This window comes from Lemur catta, chromosome 3 (genome assembly GCF_020740605.2).
Source record: "Lemur catta isolate mLemCat1 chromosome 3, mLemCat1.pri, whole genome shotgun sequence".
NCBI classification, from domain to species: domain Eukaryota; kingdom Metazoa; phylum Chordata; class Mammalia; order Primates; family Lemuridae; genus Lemur; species Lemur catta.
In genome coordinates, this window is record NC_059130.1 from 112,535,720 (window position 1) to 112,560,347 (window position 24,628).

Here is a 24,628-nt window from a genome sequence, read left to right on the forward strand (position 1 = left end):
TCTGCATTCCTAAAAAGCATGTGTAAAATTACATGTGAAACCTCTTCCCCAGTGTTGATACCTGCCCACAAAATGTTCTCATGTTAGGGGTATAAGAATCATTTTTAAAGCCAAATATTCAGTTCAAGGCACGTACGTATTCTGCAGTTGTACATTTGCATTTAATGTCACAATTCCTGTAAGAAATGCTAGTCAGGAGGGAAATCAACAAGTTTAAAACACCACAGTGTTAATTTCCACTTCCTCAGTCATTTCAGCTATGCAAGGTTAACTCAGTAGCCGGAGCAGCTCTGGGGAAATGCCTTCTCACGAGCACCCGGAGCTGGTCCAGAACACACAGCGGGTGAGTGCAGAGGCTCCCACCTCCCAGGCCTCACTTACATGCTTTCCACACTGAGAATGCCGACCCGTGCAAAAGTCTGCCTTAGCCCACCTGGCAAATGTGGCCTGATGCCACTCTGCCTCTCAAATGAGCCACAGCACAGGCTGTTCCTGGTGCTAGGGGCAAAGGTCACAGCCACCCTCAGCTACTGCCTTACCCTATATCCTCTGCGGTGTGGATGCAGGCCTAACCCTCCGCAGCTCAGCCTCATTTAACGGTCCAGCCATTAACTTCGCAGAGGCCTATGAGGACAGGACAGGGACTTAAGACAGGGCTTTCTGGTCAGCAGTTAACACATTAGCAGCAAGAGAGACACAAAGGGACCCAGTGATCAGTCAGCATTTTTTTTTTTAGAGTTATGCCATCTGAATTCATCTAGACCAGGGGTTGGCAAACTGGCCTGCCACCTGTCTCTGTATGGCCTGCAAGCTAAACATGGTTTCTACACATTTAGATGGTTGAAAAAAATTGAAAGAATAGTTAGTGACACGTGAAAACAAAATTTCGGTGTCTATAAATAAAGCTCTATGGGAACATAGCCATGCTTATTCATTTACATTTTTGCAGCCACTTTTGCACTATAATGACAGAATAGAGTGGTTATGACAACTTAAAATTATCTACTATCTGGCCCTCTAAAGAAAGCTGGCCAATCCTGGGTTAGACCAATTTCTTCATTTTATAGGTAAGAGAACTTAAGTCCATATAGGTTATAGGATTTGTCCCAAATTGCACAGCTAGAGTTAGTAGCCACAGACTGTGAACTCTGACTCACACTGTCCTTCCATTTGCCACAACTGAGGCCTTCTCTGGTGGACCAGCCCTCTCCACACGGTCCTGTCTCCTGACTCCCACCCTCTCACACCCCGGGGCCCCTCGGCATTCACAGACCATCACGACACAGGTGCTGCTAAGCTCTTTTAGTAATTCGCCAGCTCCGGGCAGAGCCGTCATGGGGCTGCCCTCCACGAGCAGAGGAGCAGGGCTGCCTGGCAGAGTGCGTCACACTCCAGGTTGGCCAGAAAGAGCATCTTCATTTTTGTTTCCACACTACTCTTCTCTGTGAGCCCGATGGCCAGCAGAGTGGCGGCTGACTGCTGCAGCAGCCAGCCAATCATCTTGTCTAACTTCAGATTCTTCAGGGCCAGAATGTCTTCACCCCAGAGGCTGAGATGAAGCACATTTGCAGCGACTCGGGCAGATGGTCTCTGCAACGGGAAGGGAAGCTGAAGCCTAGAACATCTGGAACAAGGTCTCAGCCCACCAGCTGCTGCAGGGTCCAACCCAGTTCCTCCGCCCTCTCCTACTGATACTCTTCCCTCAGCTGACAAATACTGGCTGCCCTCTACCCATGCTCCTGGCAATGCCACGTGTACAACTCTGCCCGTGGCAGTCTGCATTGTGGGAACAGCCTTCCCCCTCGTGGAAGGCCACATGCCTTTTGTGCACAGCTCTGTCTGGTCCCTTGCGCTATGAGGTAAGTTGTCTTTCATCATTGCATAACCGGCTGCGGTTGTTTTTCTAACAAATCTCTGAGCACCTACTGTTACCAAGATGGCAGGCCACCAAGAAGGAGGTAAGCAGTGAGTGCAGAACTCACTGGATGCAGGTCTGGCTCAGCTCTTGGCACTTAGCCTGCCACTATAGCCTGCCCTGCTGCTCCAATTATGCCTTCAAATGGATCTGCCTCAGTTTCCTTTACATTAATCTCACAGTGGCCAGATCTGCTCTTAGGAGACGTTTTCCCATCTATCTGTTTGATTAGATCTCAGCTGTTTCCATGAGCTATATCTCCATCAAACATTTCTCAAAAATGCCACCTTCGTTCTGAGTAACTTTTTAAGCAACTAAAAAAGCCAAGAGTGAACTGCTAGGATTCTGACTCATGATTTGGTGGCTAGCTACCTACTCCCATTTATACTAAACTCTGTTTTGTGTTCTGTGATTGCCAAAGCTTTACTTTTGTAAGACAGAGGCTCTGTCTCTCTGTCACTGTCATGCTGGCCCAAACCTGACCTTCACTCTGGAACTGAACTGAGGTTTCCACCCAACATTACTGTGAAGCCTGGGAATGTCTCACCTTGCTGGCCTCTCGCTGGAGCAGTGACCTCACCAGCTGTCTCACGTCTAGAGGAACCGACTCAGGCAGTGCAGGCAATTGAGCCTCTTGGTAGCTGCGGCTTTCAAGGTGGGCCTTGCCCTGGCCATAGAAGGGATTGGCGAGCCCAAAGATTTCATAGGCGATGGCTCCCACTGCCCAGGCATCAGCCTTGCTGTAGTCAATCACCGCCCTGGGGCCAGGATGGGCCGTGGACACCTGCTCGGAAAGCAATGGCTGAGATGCCCATGCTGCTGGCACGTCCAGCCCTTCACACTCTCGCACGTCACCTGACTCACGGGCTAATCTGAATTCCGTCCCAAGGAACCCAAAATTTGAGTGAGCTGTTGCTTAGACCCAGAAGAATTTGCTCAGACTGCCTAGTTTACGCTGACAAAACTCACATCTGGGAACATTGGGGAAATGCGGAGTAAAGCAAAGTGGCAGGGAAGGAACCTGTGCCAAATTATGGGTCAGAAAAGATGGAAGGTGTTGAGTAAATAATGAGGTATCAAGTCTTATTCTCTCACTTAGTGGAAACATGGAGGAAGAGCTGCAGATGGTGATGACATGCTTGGGGGACTCACCTCAGGAGCCATCAGGCAGCCGTTTCCGCCCCGATCCACGTACCAGCTGGTGAAGGGCAACTGCAGGCCGATGCTCGCATCAGCCAGGCAGCAGCCAAAGTCCGTGATCACCAGCCAGGGGCAGCCGTCTGGGAAGGAGCAGGCAGAGGTGAGCAACCGGTTCCCCTCCCCTCTCCTTCCGAGAGGCCCTCCTATGTCCCTGCTAAAGCCACCAGCAAGACATGGGTGAGCAGGGCTAACAGGGACTCACTATTGGCCCAGAGCACAGGCCAGCAAGGCGTGACAGCTGAACAGAAGGGCCGGCCACATGAATATGGAAATGTCTCCTGGATATAAAAGCCCGCAAAGTCCCCAGGCAAAGGACTAGATAAAAGTTTGGCTCAATCTAAATAATTTTCTAGTAGTTGGAGCTGTCCCCAAGACCAAAGGAGCTAGTGCTTGGCTCAAATGATCTCTAGGGGCAACACCCCAAGAATCTTTGAACTGAATCTGAAAACCCCAAATCCAAACCTAAGAAGCAGGTGCATTAGGACTTAGTTATTTGTAAAAGGATTCGCAAAATTCCTTTAAAAAGGCAGTTCCTCTAGTCATTTAATTGCACATTTAATTATTTTAAATCTTCTAGTTTAAAATTTATCAGATGTCTGAATCTCCTTTCAATATCCCCAGGTAAGCGGCAAGTGGCCAATCAAATTCTACTCAAATGCTTCCAGCAATGGGGAACTCATTATCTCCAGAGGCAATGTGGGCTTACATTTGGACAGCTTTCACTGTTTGCAAATTATTTTTTATAATGAGCTAAAGTCGACCTCTCTTTTACTTTATTCATGAAAACCTGCGGCACTGAGGTTCTTGTTCTGTAAGTGGGCGACAGAAAGGAACCTGGGTAACTGTCTCTCCACAGAGAACGCAGGCCTCCGTTCTGAAGGAAGGGCTGCTCATCTCTGCGTATAGAGTAAATGAAGACACGACGACTTAGAACATGAAAACCAAAGAGGACATGAAGGGTCCTAAACACCCCTGACCTACCCGCTAGTGCCCCCGGAGAGCTCTGAGGGCACGGCAGGCACCTACCTGCGTCCAGCTCCACAAGAATGTTGTCGGATTTTAAGTCTCTGTGTGCGATGCCCTGTTGAACCAGATGATCCACGCCCTCCAGTAACTGCAGGGTCATCAAGGTGGCGAGGCGCGGGCTGGGGGTGTTCTCGCGAAGGTACTGGCGCAGGGTGCAGGGATAGCTGGCAGAGAGGGGACAGGGCCTCTGGCTGTCACGTGTCAACCACCCCAGCACCTTGCTCACTGTCAGCATTAGGCCTTTCCCCTTCCCCTTCCTGGAGCTTTTTCATTTATCCTTTTCTGATTTGTTTTTTGATGTATCCTTTCTGTTCCCGCCCACCCACCATCCTGAAATTAGGGAGTAGGAACTGGGGCCCCTCATGTTCAAAGTAACAGGGCAAATCTTATTTCCCTAACACACCCATTATGGCAAAGTTAGGCGGTACAGACGGTGAGGAAGGAGACCTGTTTCCATGTTAAAAACAGGTACCCAAGCCACAGAGAAAGAGTAATAGTCAAATGGACCAAAAGCACTAGGTAAAAAATATGTTCTAGATGAAGGTGAGATTTTGTTTTCATGAAAAATCATTCAATGGGAAAGTGCCCTCCAGGACAGATGTACTCCCTGGCCTTATTCTCCCAAAGGGCGAGGACCCGCTTCCCTGAAACCCCGTGCTCAAGGTGCACATGGAGGGCAGGCACCAGCTCCCCCGGGGAAGATGAAGTAGCTCCAGGTCCTGCCATGTCCCTGCCACTTACTTTTTTTTTTTTTTTTAAGGCAAGCACTAAAATGAGGTTTATTAAGGAGAGACAGATGGGATTATAGCCACTTACTTCTTCATGACGAGGAACAGTGTCCGGCCGTGGCCCAGGCCTTCTGGGTGGAGACGTGGGGGCAGCACATCAGGGTAGTCGACCAGGGCCCCGGGCAGCAGCGGCACAGACGAGGTGAAGGCGCGCAGAACCCGGATGATGTTGGGGTGAGGGGCCAGTTGCTTGGGACCACCCTTGGATTTTCTATTCAGCCAAGTGGGACAAACATGAGGCCAGTATCAGATACAACAGCTGGAAAGATAATAATCTAAGGCCACAACAAACACCGACATTTATTCACTTATTTATCAGATATTTATCATGCGCTATGTGCCAGGTACTATAAATGGTGTTGGGGAACATATCTGATGCCTCCCCTATCCATCCTTCATCCGTCTATCTGCCTATCCATCCATCCATCCTTCCATCCCATGCAGCAGAACACAGGGTTGAGAAACCCTGGGACCAGACTGCCTGGGTTTGAATTCAAGGTCCGCTACTAGAAGTCCTTGGCCAAGTTATAGTTGTGCCCCCTTATCCACAGCTTTGCTTTCCATGGTTTCAGCTACCTGTGGCCTACTTTTTTTTAGTAAGGTTTTTTTTGTGTGTGTGCGATGAGGTCTATGTTGCCCAGGCAGGTAGTGAACTCCCGATTAGCTGGGACTACAGGCATGTACCACTGTGCCTGGCTTAATGAGATATTGAGAGAGAGACAGAGAGAGAGAACTCTTATTACAGTATATTGTTATAACTGTTCTATTTTATTATTAGTTATTGCTGTTAATCTTTTATTGTGCCTAATTTATAAATTAAACTTTATCACAGGTATGTATGTATAGGAAGGAACAGCATATACAGGGTTCAGTACTATCTGTGGTTTCAGGCATCCACTGGGGGCCCTGGAATGTATCCCCCTCGGGATTAAAGGGAGACTGCTGTGCTTATCTCCTCTGGGCTCAGTCTCGAGTGTAAAAGGGGAATAAGGTAGTAACATGCTATACGGTTGATAATGTATAAAGTACCTAGAATCATGTTAACACAAAGTAAGCACTCAACAAATACTAGCTGGTCCTGTTATTCATTCAACCAGTGTTTACTGCTCTCACACTAAGTACCAGACATTGCGCTGCTATGGCAGCGATCAAGGCAGAGTCCCTGTGCTCATGGGTTTGCAATCTAACAGGCGGGAGTGACATTCATTGAATAAGTAATTATTTTAACTCCCTAAGAGCAAGGACCATGCCTGAATTTTCTCCCCATGAGTCCAAGTTCTAGTGTAAGTTTTGGCATGGAGTATGAGCTTAATGAGCCTGTGCTGAGTGAATGAACGGATCCAGATGCAGTCGGTAGTAGTGGTGTCACCTGCCTGCTCTGCCTACTCCTCCTCTGGAAGCCCCCGCCCCAGCCCTGCCGAGGCGCAGTGGCTGCACTCCGGATGGTGTGGCTCTGCCTGCTGTGCCAGCCCCCCTCCTCTGCCAGGGCTGACTGGACCAAGAGTGGCCACTCCCTAAGGGCAGCGAGCCTACGGTCACATCCATCTGGATGGTCGGTACAAACAGGGAAGGGAGAGAGGCAGATTCTCCTCTGGGAGTGCGAGTGGAGAGACCTGCCGGCCAGCAGTGGAGCTGAAGGAGAGGGACGCTGCAAGGCTCCCAGGCACAGGGAGCCCAGGAGGGGAGCGAGCCAGCGGGCTGCGGGAACAGAGACGGGAAGAAGGAAGGATGCTGACGGTGCGGTGAAGGGAACGCAGCAGAGCCAGACGATGCTGAGAGCGCAGGACACCTGCCCTGTCCCCAGAGCTGCCGTGTCCCAGTCCACGTGTGCCCTTGCACTGCCCCCTCTCAAGTCAACCTGTGTGGGCCCCTGTTCTGTGCAATGAAAGGAGTCACAGCACTGTTCCCATGCCCAGGCCACTGGGCCAATCAGGATCGCAGTGCAAGGCTGTCAGGGTCCCAAAAGGTCCTGCGAGCCCAGACACAGTGCATGTGGCAGAGGAGAAACATGAGGGGGAGGTGTTTAGACTGAGACCTGAAATGTGCGGGGAGGGCAGCCCACGTACAGCAACTGCACGCTTGGGAGATGGTCACGGAGGAGCCTGTGCGCTTGGGGAAGGCGGCGTGGAAGCAAATGTGGTGGGTGTAGGTGCCAATGGCAAAGGGTGAGAAATGAGGTGGGAGAAGCAGCGAAAGGAGCAGGTCACAGAGGGCCCTAGATGGCACCCAGAGTGCTCTCAGGGAAGTTTCTGCTGAGAAACGTCAGCACGTTGGATAAGGTACCTTCTGCCATGCCCATCCGGTCATTCAACATTCACCTTGCTGCAGGGTCGCAGTAAACAAACCGGCACGCACAGAACAGTGCAGAGACGGGGCATGGACAAAAGCGTGTGGTGTAAGACCAGACAGCGAGAAGCGCTATGGAAACACCTAACGCAGGGCAAAGGACTAGCGAGTGACAGGGATTACGTCATGGGAGGTCTGGGCAGGTGACATCATAGCACTCCCAACTATATGACAGCTCCCGTCAGCAGGCTGACGCACCACAAAGGAGCCACCTGAGGGTAATGGTAGCCCCAAGGCAGCTGACATTCAGGTGTCCACTCTTCCCTATGGAGGGCTAGGGAGAGTAAGAGGACAGTACGAAGCCCCCCTGAGCAACGGCTGCTCAGGCACACTGGAACCTTCCACACTGTGGAAGGGGTTTTCCACATCTATTCCCTTAAGTTCCTACTTCTGCCTTCCTGCTTCTCACAGAACCAAGATCTACAAACCAGTCCTCTGGTAAATCACCAAAAATGCAGCAGTCTCACGTCTTCCTGGTGGGGTACAGATATCAAGCTGAGTACAAGTGTCTCCTCTGCCATAAGCTAGAGCACCCGTCCTCACCCCATGTGGAAAGGGGCTTCACTAAGCCGCAGCGTCACTGCGGTCCACCTGTGCTTCCCTCTGCTGGGAACACCTCTTGGCCTAGCTAATGCCTATTTGTCCTTCAAAAAGCAGCACAAGTCACCCCTCTGAGAAGCCTGAGTGGCTCCAACCCTGCGGTGCACACGCCTCCCCTGGGTCCCCTTAGCACCTGAGCGGACTCTATTCTAACTCTCGCACTCACCACACCGGGCCTCTGCTCCTGGCTTGTCGGGCTCTGCTGCCACACAGAGAACTCCTGGGGAGCAGACCACGTGTTTTTCAATCCCTTGGCACCCACAGGTGTGCTGTAACTGCTAGTGGAATGAGTCTTCCCTCCCGTGGGGACGGGATTCAGTTTGTACGGCAGGTGGCGCTCCACCTGCGTAACGCTTAGGAGGAATCAGAGAACTCAGATGGATTTTCTAGCGTTCAGAATTTGCGCATTTTTGGTTGGCCTCCTCTCCCCTGCTCCAATGTGAATTAGCCTCACACATCACCATCTGGAGTCAGATGATCTGCAATCTTTCCCAAGCTAAATTATCCACTAACTGAAAATCCATCATTCATGACATTGTTCAGTAAGCATTTATTATCTACTGTGTCCTGTCACATTGCGCTGAGTGCTGGGGACACAAATGATTATGCTCTCAAAGAGCTCACAGTCAGTCCGCTGGGCAGAGGGCACTTACCTGTAAGCGACTGCGCCATACTCCCCGGCCAAGGCCACTCGGCTAGCTGGGACCAGCTCCCGGCTCATTGTGCTGAAGATGGCTTCGCTGGAGGAGCCCGCCTGGAACACATCCGCAAGGGTTACACGACCTGAGGGCAGTGGCGAGCTCCCAGCCCTGCCTGCAATCCGGACCAGGGCAGCTACTGCCTAGAATTGGCTCTGGCCTTTGAGGTTAAGATGACCTTTCTTGAGTGGCAAGCCAAGATTAGTTACTCCTGGGGGACAGAGAGGTAGAGGTGCCATCTGTGCCAACTCAGAGAACGCTCCCCACCCCTGAAACTCTTGGCGGCCTAGTGCCCAGGGCAGGAGGAACACCAAGGTGATCAGGGCACGGGACGCTTCTTCCTGCCATCGATGCCTCTGGTCCCCACCAGCTTGAAGCTGACCACTGGGTCACTAAGACGCCCCTCAGTGGACAGGCCAGAGCCTGACTAACTGCACCCTGGATGAAGCTGCGCTGAATCACAGAACAGCCTTCCCCCATTCCCCCAAATAAACAAACAAAAACTAAAGAGGGGGAAAAGCACCTTATTTTCCTCATTTTAATATGGATGGCTCTCAGGGCCTATGAAACCTGTTAAGTATCAAGAAGATCCTTTTAACAGCTGTCCTTTCTCAACCAGGCCAAGTTCTTTTTAGAGACAGGGTCTTGCTCTGTCCACCCAGTACAGTGGCATGATCATAGCTCATTGTAACCTCAAACTCCTGGGCTCAAGGGATCCTCTTGTCTCAGCGTCCCAAGTAGGTAAGACTACAGGCATGTGCCACCACGCCCAGCTAATTTTTTCATTCTTTGCAGAGAGAGGATCTTGCTATATTGTCCAGGCTGCTCTTGAACTCCTGGCCTCAAGTGATCCTCCCGCCTTGGCCTCCCAAAGTGCTGGGATTACAGGTGTGAGCCACTGCATTCGGCCTCCAGTTAAGTTCTGATGCTAAGACTGGATGTTTTACAGGCAAAGGATTTGGCTACTTGTTAGTTATTAACCCAGCTTGGAGTATAAGAGTCTAATAACCTTCATTCCCCAAATCAAAACAAGAAACTGCATTTTCTTGTGTCCAGCATGAACTGCTGGACTGTTTTCCATCTCAGCCTTGGGCAGATGCTCTGGGCAGGAGACAGAACATCAGGTCTTGATGAATTTTCTGAACCCATCTAGCAATGGCAAGGTAAAGAAATTACTCTAAATAGACAGAAATCTTTGTTTTTGTGGGGGAAAAATATTCTTCAGTTTCCCAAAGCCTTGAGTCCTTCCAAGAGGTGAGAACAGGGAGGTCACAAGCAAGCCTCTGATCTCAGGGTGGGCACAAAGCGTCAGTGGAGAGGAAGGGAGTATGGCTCCTCCTCTCCAGTAAGCCAGGCTGCAGCGAGGAGCGGACGCTGTAAGGGCAGACCTGAAATGAGCCAACTGCTCTCAGGTAGAAGCCAACGGCCTGGGCACTTGCTGCTCAAAGTGTGGCTCACAAACCTGCAGCATCAGCACTGCCTGGGAGCCTGCGGGAAAGGCAGAACCTCAGGCCCCAGCCCGGGCCTGCTGAACCCGAGTCTGCCTTTGAACCAATCCCCAGGTGATGTGTGGGCACATGCCAGTTGGAGACATTCTGCTTTAGACGTTTGTATAAGAGGGGGAGGAAGCCTAACTGCATAGGCACCTTTCCTGTGGAGAATGTGTCTTTTCCTATCTACTTCCTGGAAAAAGGCTCTGCCAGGCCTCCTATGATAGGCATTTTGAGAAACGGCTACTTTCAGGCTGGAAGGCCCCACCCTTACCGAGATGTTCCACATCATCTTGATGGCTAAGGGGAAGGCAGGGGCCCCTGCCGCTCGCGCCTCCTCTTGTCCTCGCGGGATGACATCTGGGCCCCTCCCTGGGAGCAGCTCGATCCTCTTTGCCACCTCCAGGTGCTGGGGCAACGCAGGCATGGTGGCTTCGTACACTGCGGCACTGCAGCCCTTGCCGATGGACTGCCCTATCAGATACTCCTCCAGCCGGAAGCCCTGCCAGCACCTAGTGTCCAGTGGGTCAGGCACCAGCTTATTTCTCTGGGTAAAAATTGCCTGCAAGGAAAAAGAATGCACTGTGAGCCAGGGAGCCCATGAAGGCCCAAGTACAGGGAAACGGAGGAGGAGGGGAGAGGCCTGGTCATCACTGGCAAGATCAAGGACCAATAAAACACAAGCCAATTGGGTTTGGCTGCTCATCCTGAGGGCAGGCCATCCTGCCTCTCTCTCTCATTGTTCAGAATAATCTTTCTGAAACTGTTGCTTCACTGCACCACTGTTGATCGCAGCCCTGAGTTAGCTGAGAGGTCCTGCAGCTGGTACACCACCCCTTTGCTGCCTTCGCTCTCCTGCCCAGTCTTGGAGGTGTCTGATTATGGAGACGGCTCTCTCAGCAAAGACCTAGGCTGACAGCTCCTGGACAGCTTACCAGGAGTGTGTGATCAACAATGACCTCAGGAGCTTTTGCAGGCAAGGGGGTGAGATCAGTAGCATCCCCAGAGCCGAGTCATTAAGTCCTATCTTCCCGCCTCTGTTGGGCCTAAGAATACTGAGTCATAGAAATGCCCCCTGTATTTCTGGAGACAAGATTTGATTTCAGAAGTCACATAAGGCTTTGCCTTAAAGAAAAAAGAAATGTGTTGGTTCAAAAGCTGCCTCGTCTCAGGAGGGCATCTCCTTGGTCAGTAAAAGCTGCACTTCAAAGAGACAGCTGTAAACTGGGCCTATGGTTCTCACCTGTTTTGAAAGACAAGGCAGGCCTCTTCCTAGAGCCATGGGTTGCCAGAGCTGGCAAGGACCCCCAGAGATGAGAGCTGATCAGAGACATATGCTAATGCCCAAGCCGGGCCCAGAAGGAGCCATGCGGTTAAAGTAATTAACACAAAGCACAGCTCATGTTGACTTCTGAAATCATCTCTGTCTCCAAGAACACAATCACCGGAGCCAAGATGTCTCTGGTTTTTGAAAGTAATAGCCTTATCAGAAAACTTAGAAGTTTGCCCCAAGAAGATTTTACAGCTCATTGTTCCCCTAGTTAGAGTTAGTTAAAGGATCTGTATAAGACTTTGACCCTAAAGCAAACTGCCTGTTAGTATGTGAATTCCGTTGCCCTTGGCAACGGGAGCCTGTACCTACCCTATATAATACCTGTGTGGATATTCAGTTTTGGAGATATTTCTAGCGGGAGGAAATATCCCCATCCGGATACCCTGCTTTTATCTATTTTCATAAACCTTTACTTTATAAACTATATCTTTGGCTCTGTGTATTATTATTATTATTTCTGTTTCCTACTATTTTTTCATCCTTTGCGATGACCCCTGCCTGAGAGACCCAATCGGAAGAAAAAACCTCTTTGCTGGGAGCGTAGCTAACTCCCCACAAACTGGCGTAGTCGGCAGGATATTCCGCTAGGGTCTTAAAGGCAAAAGGCTTTGCTCGAGCGAAGGAATTCCCGAATTGCATCGCAAGGGACCTGGAGTGGATTGAAAGTCAGGCGCGTGTCTTACCTGAAGAGAGGTAAGTGAACATCTCCAGGGCAAAGTAAATTATTATTCTGTCCGGATTAAAATAATGAGGAAGACTATCTTTTCTGAGTATGTGGAATTGTTGAGAGCTTATTAAAGAGTGATAAATTAGTTGCCAAAAAGTAAAATCTCGAGAAATTGTTACATTTAATTTCCAAGCACTGTGATTGGTTCCCACCTCCGGGTGAGTTCAAGCTGCAGTAAAAGCAACTGGCGCTGAAAACATTACATAAAGCGCTCCATAAAGGAAAAATGACTCCTCTATATATTTAAAAACTCTGCTCTTTGATTTCTCAAGCTCTACAGCCATTTCATTCTAACTCAGAATTCTCTTTTAGCGACACGGACGATATCCGTCCTAAAATAAGCTTAGTTAAAAAAGAAAAGAAAAAAAAAGAGAAAAAAGAAGAAAAAAGAAAAAAAAATTCTAAAGGTGAACTTTCACTTTAAGCAAGAGCTCTCTGCACGGCTCAAGTCAGCCGCTTTAAGCTTGGGAACCACTACTTTCTAATGCAAATGATTCCCAAAAGCATGATCCACCCTTGAGAGAGGCTGATAGAAAAACTTTTAAAGAGCAAACTAAGATCTTAGAAAAGATAATCAGGTTATTACTCAAATTCAACAGTGCTGTATTAGAGCATAAAAAAAGATAACTTCTAAACAGTCTGTGTTTTCTTGTATAAAATGTTAATGAAACTTATGTAAATTTTATTGCTAGATTGCAAGATGTTGTGCAAAAAACGGTTAGTCTGCCTGAGTTAAAAAAATTTTTGATGTTATATATATATTGGCTTTTAATAATGTTAATTCAAAGTGTTAGTGGCCTTTACATCCACCGCTCAAAAAGTTTTAAAAAAAAAAAATTTTGCCAAAATTTAAGTCAGAGGCTTTTAAAATACAAATGTTAGCTGAGGCTAGCGGTGAGAGCAGCATTCCCGAAAAGCAAAAAACTGTCGTAAAATGTCTCAATTATGGCCATAAAGGACATTTAAAAAAGAATTTGTAAACAACTTTCCAGAGCTTTTATCCGTAACCAGAACTCTCTTACATTGAAAGAAATTTCAGTACATTTGGATGTAATTGATTCAGATTACTCAGTAAAAATTTCAGTTATGATGAGTTCCAATTTTGATTATCTTATTCAGGCTGGAGACCGTATTGCACAACTTCTATTATTACCTTATATACAGATTGGAAAATCTGATGTTCTAAGGCAAGGAGGTTTTGGGAGTACTGGAACTAAAGTATATTGGCAAACTTTTATTAATGACCAGAGACCTCAATTAAAAATTAAGTTAAATGGCAAACCTTTTGTTGGACTTGTAGATACTGGAGCTGATGTTACAATTATTTCTAAAAGTTTTTGGCCAAAGGCTTGGCCTTTACAACAAGTTCCTACTGTTCTTACCGGAATAGGAACGATGACTGATATATTTCAAAGTCAACAAATTTTAAATTGTTCAGGCCCTGATAAACAGACAGCCACTTTAAAACCTTATGTGGCTAACATCGCTATTAGTTTGTGGGGAAGAGATTTGTTACAGCAATGGGGAGCATACATCAATATACCTAATATATCTGCTCCTGCTAAACAAATTATGCTAAATATGAATTATAACCCTTGTTTTGGTTTGGGTAAAAGGAGCCAAGGGGCTAAGACTTTCAAGGCACCAAAGGCACATACTTCTCGGCATGGTTTAGGCTATCCAAATTTTGGATAGCGGCCACTGCTACTGAAAAGCACCATTATGCTCTGGCTTTAAATTGGATATCACAAAAGCCTATATGGACAGAGCAGTGGCTGCTAAACCAAGAAAAATTGGGTGCTCTTCAAATATTAATAGAAGAACAATTACAAGCAGGACATATAGAGGAATCCACCAGTCCGTGGAATTCTCCTATATTTGTTATTAAAAAGAAATCTGGCAAATGGCGAATGTTAACTGATCTAAGAAAAATCAATGCAATTATACAGCCAATGGGAACCCTACAGCCAGGACTTCCCTCTCTGGCTATGATCCCTAAAGATTGGCATATTATAATAGTAGATCTAAAAGACTGCTTTTTTACAATTCCTTTACAAATATCTGATAGAAAGAAATTTGCCTTTACCATACCTGCATTAAACAACCAACAGCCGACTAAGTGATACCAATGGAAAGTCTTGCCTCAGGGCATGCTTAACAGCCCAACCCTGTGCCAACATTTTATCAATCAGCCTTTAGATATATTAAGAAACTGTTTTCCTCATAGTTATATTATTCATTATATGGATGATATTTTATTTGCATGTTCATCAAAACAAAAATTAGAACAACTATACCAACAAGCCAGACAAATTTTGCTTCAATTCGGTTTAATAATTGCTAAAGATAAAGTCCAACAAGACTACCCCTTTACTTATCTGGGATCTCTCATTGATAAAAACAAAATAATTCCTCAAAAGGTTCAGTTACATATTGACAAGTTGCAAACTTTAAATGATTTTCAAAAGTTGTTAGGAGACATAAATTGGCTTAGACCTATGTTAGGGATTCCTACTTATGCTTTAAGTAATTTATTTGCTATACTAAAGGGTGATTCTGATCTTAACAGTCCTCGCCAACTAACTCAGGCAGCTCAGGAGGAATTGGCATGGATTCAATCTCATATACACAAAGCTCAACTTTCTAGAATAAATCTTAAAAAGGGAATAGATTTAGTTGTTTATCCATCAAAACATTCTCCCTCTGCTACCTTAATTCAAGAAGAGGGTATAATTGAATGGATTTTTCTCCCACATAAACAACAAAAACGTCTTTCGACATATTTGGATAAAATCGGTCAAATTATATTTAAAGGCCATCAAAGATTAAAACATCTAAGTGGCCTAGATCCTGAAAAAATCATTATTCCTCTTACTAATTCTCAAATTCAAATGGCTTATCAGCAAAACCTAGATTGGCAATCAGGTATATCTGATTTTATAGGAATTATTGATAATCACTATCCAAAAAATAAGTTGTTCCAATTTTTAAAACTGACTCAATGGATATTACCTAAGATAGTAAAGTCCATGCCTATACCTCATGCTCCTACCTTTTTTACTGATGGCAGTAGCAATGGTCAGGCAGGTTATTCTGGTCCTTTAACTAAGGTATGGACCACCCCTTACGCTTCAGCACAAAAATAGAATTGCAGGCTGTTACTCAGCTTTTACTAGATATTACTTCACCCTTAAATATTGTTTCTGATTCGCAATATGTTGTACAAACAGTTCTAGCCTTAGAAACAGTTACTATTACAAAAACTGATGAAATTTCCAAACTATTTCAGCAACTTCAATCGATTATACGGAATTGCCAGTTTCCACTTTTTATTACCCATATCAGATCTCATACTAACCTTCCAGGCCCATTAGTGGCTGACAATGAAAAAATAGATCAATTGCTCGTTGGTTCTGTTCAAGAAGCAACTAAATTTCATCAACTGACTCATATTAATACTAAAGGTTTAATTAAAAAATTTCACATAACCAATAATCAAGCCAAACATATTATTTCTCATTGTCCCACTTGTCAACTAATCAATCAGCCTAAATTTTCTGCAAGAGTTAATCCTCGAGGTCTCTCACCAAATGAATTATGGCAAATGGATGTTACACATATTCCTAAATTTGACAAGTTAGGTGTTGTACATTTTACTATAGATACTTATTCTGGTCTTATTATGACTACTCTATCCTCTGAAAAAACTGTTAAACATATACTCTCACATTTACACTCCAGTTTTGTCTACATGAAGAGTCCCAGCCACCATTAAAACTGACAATGGCCCTGCTTACACTAGTCATTCTTTTGCAGCTTTTTGTATTAAATGGGACATCAAGCACATTACTGGCATTCCTTATAATCCTCAAGGACAAGGTATTATAGAACGTACACATCAAACTTTAAAAAACATGTTATTAAAACAAAAAGGGGGAGGTAGACAGTCTCCCAAAGATAGAATAAATCAAGCCTTATTTACCTTAAATTTTTTGAATATTCGTAAGGAAGATAAATTAACAGCAATAGAAAAGCATTGGAATGGGAGTTGACAATCAGACTCTTTCCCTCACCAGCCTATCTGGTGGAAAGATGATGTAGAAAATATATGGAAAGAAGGATGGGTGAAGGTGTGGGGGAGAGTTTTTGCTTGTGTTTTGACAGATGACGGACAAACAGTCTGGATTCCAAGCAGAAAAATCAAACCCAGAGTGGAAACTCGAGGGGAAAAAGCGGAAGACACATCAGGCACAGATCATGATGTGGGGACAGCTGAAGAGAACATAAGAAAAAGCAGACAGGATATTGAACCGGACATCTGTACCTAAAACGTCTGTAAATCTTTTTCCTGCCATGATCTGCGTGGTGAACATGGTGGTAAGAGTGTCTGGCAACCAGACACATCACTTTAGGGCATTCTAAAATTGCACCCACAGATACACCTATTTGTAAGAAAGTAATAATTTCTGACCCTAAAACCTGGGTACAATGGGAAAATTGTAGAGCTCACACGGGGCGCATTCTTACTGGGTCCACATCTTATGGTGTTGTCCTAGACTGGAGTCCCTGTGGACATCCTGCCTCCTCTCACAATTTTAAAAAGCTTCATTGGAATAAAACTGCCACCTCGATGTCTGTAAAAGACACTGACCTTAAAAGTCATATTACATGGCTCAATGATGGTATGAGCTCTCCAGCTCCTCATATTTTAGGTGGCCCTATTCATGATCAGTTGTGGAAAATATCAGCTGCTTTGCACCCTTTGCAGGCCTGGATTAGCACACGCACTTTAGATACAAACAATAGGCGAGAATGGACTTTTAGTTTAAATACTACTCATTATATTCAAGTTTGTGTTAGACTGCCTTACTTATTTATGATTGGACATGCTGTTTATAACGAACCTTCTTTCCTAGTGACCTGTAACAACTGTTCTTACTATACCTGTATTAACAATTCTATAAAGTTCAATCCTTATAAGGAAACACTTTATATTCTCAAAGCCAGAACAGGACTGTGGTTACCTGTTAAAATGAATAGAGTCTGGCAAGAAACATCAGCAATGTTCCTTTTGGACAAACTACTTAACCACATTCTTAAACGTACAAAAAGATTTATTGGTCTCTTAATAGCAGCTATTTTGGGGATCATTGCTGTCACTGCTTCTGCGGCCACGGCAGGTGTGGCTCTGCATCAGACTGTTCAGACCACTGAATGTGTTCAAAATTGGCACCACGATTCAAATCAATTATGGTCTACCCAAAATCAAATTGACACTAAATTAGCTACTCAAGTTGCTGACTTACAACAAGCAGTCACCTTGTTGAGAGACCAGGTTATAAGTCTACAAAAGCAACTTAGACTCCGTTGCGATTGGAATATCACTCAATTTTGTGTTACACCTCATATATGTAATCAAACTCGGTTTCCTTGGGAAAACATCAAAAAACATCTACTTAATCAAGGAAATCTGAAGAGATTGGAAACTTACAACAAGAAATATTAAGTACTTTCAGTCACAAACTTAAATTGCTCTTGGAAGCTGACATTATTAATGACATCTCTTCTGGTTTAGAGTCAGCTGATCCACTTTATCATCTTAAGATCTATGGGAGTTCCACTATTGTAACTTTTGGCATTATTTTAATCCTTTGCTTGTGTTTATTTATAGTCTGGAGAAAACTCCGAAGAAGACAAGAATCCGGAGACCAACGCCTTGCTGTGATGGCTGTCCAACTCCATCAACTTTGTTCAAAAAATAAAAAAGGGGGAGATGTTGGGCCTAAGAATACTGAGTCATAGAAATGCCCCCTGTATTTCTGGAGACAAGATTTGATTTCAGAAGTCACATAAGGCTTTGCCTTAAAGAAAAAAGAAATGTGTTGGTTCAAAAGCTGCCTCGTCTCAGGAGGGCATCTCCTTGGTCAGTAAAAGCTGCACTTCAAAGAGACAGCTGTAAACTGGGCCTATGGTTCTCACCTGTTTTGAAAGACAAGGCAGGTCTCTTCCTAGAGCCATGGGTTGCCAGAGCTGGCAAGGACCCCCAGAGATGAGAGCTGATCAGAGACATATGCTAATGCCCAAGCCGCCCAGAAGGAGCCATGCGGTTAAAGTAATTAACACAAAGCACAGCTCATGTTGACTTCTGAAATCATCTCTGTCTCCAAGAACACAATCACCAGAGCCAAGATGTCTCTGGTTTTTGAAGTAATAGCCTTATCAGAAAACTTAGAAGTTTGCCCCAAGAAGATTTTACAGCTCATTGTTCCCCTAGTTAGAGTTAGTTAAAGGATCTGTATAAGACTTTGACCCTAAAGCAAACTGCCTGTTAGTATGTGAATTCCGTTGCCCTTGGCAACGGGAGCCTGTACCTACCCTATATAATACCTGTGTGGATATTCAGTTTTGGAGATATTTCTAGCGGGAGGAAATATCCCCATCCGGATACCCTGCTTTTATCTATTTTCATAAACCTTTACTTTATAAACTATATCTTTGGCTCTGTGTATTATTATTATTATTTCTGTTTCCTACTATTTTTTCATCCTTTGCGATGACCCCTGCCTGAGAGACCCAATCGGAAGAAAAAACCTCTTTGCTGGGAGCGTAGCTAACTCCCAGCAAACTGGCATGGTCAACTTAGAGACCTGATCCAAAGAAAGAGAAAAAACACCCCTTTGCGGGGAGCGTAGCTAACTCCCCGCACGCCTCTGCCTCTCAGGACTCTGATGGGCCTACTCTGTTGAGGAAGGAAACAAGAGCACAAGAGTTCTGGCAGACATGGATGGAGGGGCAGGTCCTGTGCACCATGCTGCGCTGGGAAAGAGGCCATGTGCCAAAAGTCTGGACAGCCCCTCACCCTGCTTCCGGCAGTAGTGACGTCACATCTCCAGTCTCCCAGGCTCAGTCTTTCCCCTCCAATGGTCTGATCTGCTGATCCCCTTTCCCAACTCCATGGCTGGTCACCCAGGGGCACCAGGCACAGCACTGTGCACCCCCCTCGGCAGCAGCCTATGGGCACTGTCTCTAGACACCCCCACTCAGGCCATCCCTTCACTGCTTCTGAGCCACACTAACCCACACTGCTTTCACGTGTCACTCTGCTGTGCACAACTCTGCCCAGAAGGCTATTCGATGCCTTGTCCTGGTGCTTTGCCAGGCTGGTCTGCGCACTGTGTGTGCTTACCCTTCAGACTCCTCTCTGAACCGCTGCTCACCCCTCCCCTGCCACGGTACTGCTATGCCCTCTCGTCCCTGCTCATCCATCAAGCCTACTCGAGCTCCCCCTTCCTCTGTAACCAGCCCCGATGACCCAGCCTACAGCAACTTTCCTTCTGGAGGATTCCTAAAGCAAATATACCTTGCACTAGAACTTTGAACTTTTTTAAAGAATGAAAATCCATCTTCCCTGGTCAACTGGTTTATAAACTCCATGGAGCAAAAGCAATATTGTGTAGAGTAATACCACGTCAACCATGGTTTTGAGAAATATATACATGTGTATGTGTGTGTGTGTGTATGTATATATTTTAGAGACAGGATCTCACTCTGTCACCCAGGCTGGAGTACGGTGGCGCAAACATAGCTCACTGCTGCCTCGCTCAAACTCCTGGCCTCAAGTGATCCTCCTGCCTCAGCCTCCCAAAATGTTGGGATTATAGACATGAGCCACCCCACCTGGCCAGAATGAGATAAAGTTTTTTAACTTTTTATTTTGAAATAATTATAGACTCACAGGAAGTTGCAAAAAAATAGTACAAAGTGTCCTCTGTACCCTTCACTCAGGTTTTTCCAAAGGTAATTCTTAGATAGTAGTAGCACAGTATCAAAAACAGGAAAGTGACATTAGTACACTGTTGGCTACAGACCTTACTCAGCTGTCACCATTTTTAAAAAATCTGCATTTGTGCATGTAGTCCTATGCAATTTTATCTTGTATACAGATTTGTGTTCACCACCAGTTAAGATGCAGAATGTTCCACTGCTGCAGGCTATAATTGGGATGTTTGCTCCCCCAAACCGTGTTGAAATTTGATCCCTAGTGTTGGAGGTGGGGCTTACTGGGGAGTGTTTGGGTCACGGGGGAGGATCCTTCACGAATGACTTAGTGTCCGCCTGACAGTAATATGTGCATGAATGGTAAGCTTAGGAGGATCAATTTCCTCAGCTAAAAGCAAAAAAAAAAAAAAGAGCCTCTTTAGTTTTAAACAGGATTTGTTAAATCTGCCATCCTTGCTTTCTGCCAGTTAAGCTGTGGCAAAAGACAAGGACAGGGGCTGGGGACTAGGCCAGATGTCACCTGTCACCCCAAGCTGGACAGAGCTCAAACATGAGACATTGGTGATGAGGAACAAGAACTGGGCTGGAAACCAGGAAACACAGGAGACACTGCTTGGTCCTAACAGCTGTGTCCTTGAGCAAGTCACTCCATCTTCCACCACCTCAGTCCTAACTTGTAAAACACAGGGGCTATACTGAGTGGTTCCAACCCCAGGAAAAAAGTGACCTTGGCTGGGGACAGTGGCTCAGGCCTGTAATCCTGTCACTTTGGGAAGCCAAGGTAGGAGGATCACTTGAGGCAAGGAGTTTGAGTCCAGCCTGGGCAACATAGCGAGACCCCATCTCTACAAAAAATTTTTTAAAAAACAGTGACCTGCTGAAAGAAGAAGAAAGTCTGCCAGCAGACAGGCTTCAGACTTGAACTGCAATACTGGCTCTTCCCTGGGTTTCAGTCTGACAGCTTACCTGGGAGATTTTAGACTTGCCAGTCTCCATGGTGAGCCAAGTCCTTGGAATAAATCTCTCTCTCTGGACACATCCTATTTATTCTGTTTAGAGAACCCCAATTAATACGGCTTTGGTTGAGCAGAAACAGTAGTCTCCGTGCTACTTTAAAAATTCAGAAAGCCTGAGAACCTCTATGTGTTCAGTCGCTAGGGATGACTGACTATTCACAGGTTAACTATAATTTAAGGTCTGATGTTTTTTCTTGCCATTCATAGTTCTTATGGTGGTTTCAGCTACTTTATTGACTAATCGTTTGGCTAAACTGTGGAGGCAGGCAGGCCCAGCAGTTAAGAGTACAGGCTTTGGAGAACCAGAATTCGCACACTGCCCTTTATTAGCTGTGTGACTTCGAGCAAGTCGCTTCACCTCTCTGAGAATGGTTCCTCCTCCATAAGTTGGAGATGACAACTACCCCAAGGGATAGGAATGTCATGATTTAGTTGCCATTAAATTTTAGAAAATTTACACAAAGCCATTTGCTATGGTACATCTGGAGCTATAGTTAGCAACGTAGCTTCTAAAACATGCTGTTTGAGGAAGGGAAACTGTACAAATGTGAGGTGCTGGATTTATATCAGATGATCAGTCACGGTGAAATAAATGAACCTTAACTGGTGATTTCTCAAAGACAGACCTTAACAGTCGCCTGCCACACTCGGACCCAGGGCTCCAACCCCGCACGTAGCCCCGCCCCCCGACGTGGCTCAGGACCCGCCCCCCTCCCAGCCCCGCCCCCAGACCGGGCTCAGGGCCCGCCCCCGCCCGCGGCCCGGCTCACCTGGATCTCCTGACAGGCCGAGGCTGCCCGCCGGCCCTCCGCCTGCTTCTCCTCGATGAGCCCCAGCCCCAGCCCAAAGGCCAGAAAAACGGCCCGGCCGCAAGGGCCCGCGCCGCCCCGGGCCCGCGCCACGAACTGCCGCTGTAGCCGCGCCGCCAGCCCGGCCACCGACTGGCGGAAAAAGCGGTAGCGGTCGGGGAGCCCGAGCCCGGCCCTGCGCGGCTCCGCCCCGGCTCCTGCGGCCCAGCCCCGGCGCTCTCCGCGGCCCCAGCCCGCCGCCGGGCCGGGCCGCCCCCAGCCGTAGGCCGGGCCAGGCTTGGCCGTGAAGCGCAGCAGCAGCGCCCGACCCAGCTGCAGGCCCCGGCCCAGCGCCTGTCGCACCGCCATGGTAGCGCCGCGGCCCCGTCCTGCGGCCGCAGCCGCCGCTGGCGTCCGGGACGCTGGTCACAACAAAGTTCGGGGGCGGCGCCTCTGCGCAGGCGCAGGAGCTGATGGGCGGGGCCGGCGCCCGGGGCGGTTCCCCAGCTCGGCGCGCGAGGGCGCTGTGCGCGCACCCGCGCCGCCTGCAGTTTCTTGCCCCTTTGCACTTTGCGTCCAGGTGGAGGGGTTGCGTGTTCAGGCAGGTCTTGAATGTGAATATCACCAGTCCTGGGAAAAATCGAGAAATTGAGAGGGGAAACTAATGTTTGTCAACCACCGTGCCAGACCCTTTACATGTTTTGATTTATTTAACATTCCCACCAAGCAGATAGGAATGTCATTTTCATAGATAAGAAAACGGAGGTATGGAAGGGGCAGTGTTCACGGTCACATACAGGTAAGTATCAGAGCTGAGGCTGTAGTCCATGTTGCCCTGACTGTTAAGTTCTTGTGTACCGAAAGCTCAGCACTTGTCCCCAAGGCCCCATCAGAAGAATGAGGACAAGTAGTTTGATTAGAAGGAAAGAGAGGTTTATTAATTAGACTCCTGTCTAAAAGTGCTGATTCCTAATCATAAGCGGAAATACAGAGGTTTTAAAGGGAGGGTTTTCAGTTCTAAGCTACTGTTATTCAACTATAATTGGATCTGTCCCATGTCCACTGAAAACAATCCCGTGACCTCTGCCCAGGACCTCGCCCAAACAATTCTGCTGAGCCATCTCCTGTAGCACAAAGAACAAAGGAAGCTCCCCTCCCCCTCCGACCACTGGCCAGAGGCAGGGCAGGTTTTAGTTCCCAAAAAGAGTGGGTGAAGTTTTAAGAGACAGAAAACATCTTTGCCGTTTTTTTTTTTCCCAGGCCATTCCTGCAGTTACACTTGCCCTCCTCAACGCCCTTAGGCTCCTAGGCTTCTTGGGACCCCAAGAGAAATCTCACCCAAAGGCCACAATTTATGGGTCAGTGAGCTGGGGTCGCAAGACATGGAGCAACTTGCCCAGAGTCACATGGTTTGTTACTGGCAGAGTCCTGTTACCCAGACCTGGCATTAGGAATGGCCAATAAATGGATTCATTTTTTTTCTTTTGTCTTTTTTTTAAAAATGGAAATTTTCCAACATACACAAAAGTGGAATAGTATAGTGAACCCTGTCATCCAGCTTCAACAATTATCCAACAAATGGCCATTAATTTTTCCACCTAAACTGTCCTACCCTCTGCTCCATTATTTTAAAGCAAATCCTGGATATCATATTATTTCATTTGTAAATACTTCAGTATCTATTTCTAAGAGATAAAAGAACTCTTTTTTAAAAAAACAAAAACATTATTACCACCTGAAATAAGATGAACATTAACTCCATAATATCATTTAATTTCCAGTTGGTATTTAGGTATCTCCATCGTTCTATTTTGTTTCACAGTTATTCAAATTGGAATCCAAACAAGGTCTATGTGATTATTTATTTGGTCAGTGAGTTGTTTTTAACAAGGGACTAAGCCATCCCTGAGCTGAGGAGGTATATTTTGTGGAACTACTGTTTTTCAAATGTTCCTGCAATCACAAACACTTCTATTCCTTACCTGAAGGCTGGCTGTGGGGAAGAGGCCCTGGAAGACATGTAAAACTCTCTGCAGGTGTGGCCAGTGTCACTGTGTGCGTTGGCTGAGCTTCAGGGCAAGGAGACACTTGTCTGATTTGAGACCCATCGCAGCATTGCTTGCATGGAAAGGCACAGCCTAACTCACTGTTTCAGGGCTCATTTGCATCCTTCAGCACAGCTCTAGTTCCCCACTGTGGAGTGCAGAGCAAGGATAGGAAGCCTGCATATAAAAACAGGGCAACTGCACAAGGCTCCACCTTTGAATTGATGAATGTAAACATACCGAAACATACACACACACACACACACACACAAGGGAGACATATATATGTCAGGTTTCAGTCTGAAATGTCAGTTCTTGGTGCACTCATGGTTGAAGAATGACCAGACACACCAAAGTAAGGCAACCACTAAAATGAGGTTCATTAAGGAGAGAAAGGTAGGGTTATAGAGCAAGAGGAAGATACAGGTTTACAGAGCATGATACATACGCCACAGATGACAACCAGACCCATTGTCACAGCAAAAGTATAGCAAAAGGAAGGGTGCAAAAAGGGCCTTGATTATGGTCTGCATCTTGTTTTATAGTGCCCAGATTGGAACCTCCCTAATGACCTTTGTCGCGTCATAAACCTTGAGCTGAACTTCGCCCTGCAGTGGTGCACATCTCAGTCAATTTCTGAAACATTGAGATGATACTTTCCATTGTTCAGGGCCAGGCCACCTTAGAGGACATCCCTTCCCTGGGCCAGTCTTCACTTTGATTCTTCTGCTGGTGGTGCATGGGAAAGGTTCATGTGATGGTGGTACCGGGAGAGAACAGCAAGAATCTGCATCCCTTACTGTCCCTTAAATACTAAGTCAAGGGACATGCAGATAGGAACTTTGCTGAGAGAGGGATTCTGCAATCATCTGAAGAG

At 46.6% G+C, this 24,628-nt stretch overlaps 1 protein-coding gene across 1 annotated transcript; it reads right to left on the reverse strand.

Moving 5' to 3' along the window:
- Nucleotides 1–137: 137 nt before the first annotated feature.
- On the reverse strand, nt 138–22,155 carry PINK1 (PTEN induced kinase 1). The gene is made up of 8 exons (XM_045548519.1): nt 21,689–22,155; nt 10,338–10,625; nt 8,529–8,629; nt 4,958–5,140; nt 4,142–4,305; nt 3,068–3,195; nt 2,463–2,699; nt 138–1,590 (listed from the first exon to the last, which is right to left on the reverse strand). The coding sequence occupies exons 1-8, from the start codon at nt 22,073–22,075 to the stop codon at nt 1,333–1,335; spliced, it is 1,746 nt and encodes a 581-aa protein (XP_045404475.1). The 5' UTR covers nt 22,076–22,155; the 3' UTR covers nt 138–1,332.
- Nucleotides 22,156–24,628: the final 2,473 nt, after the last annotated feature.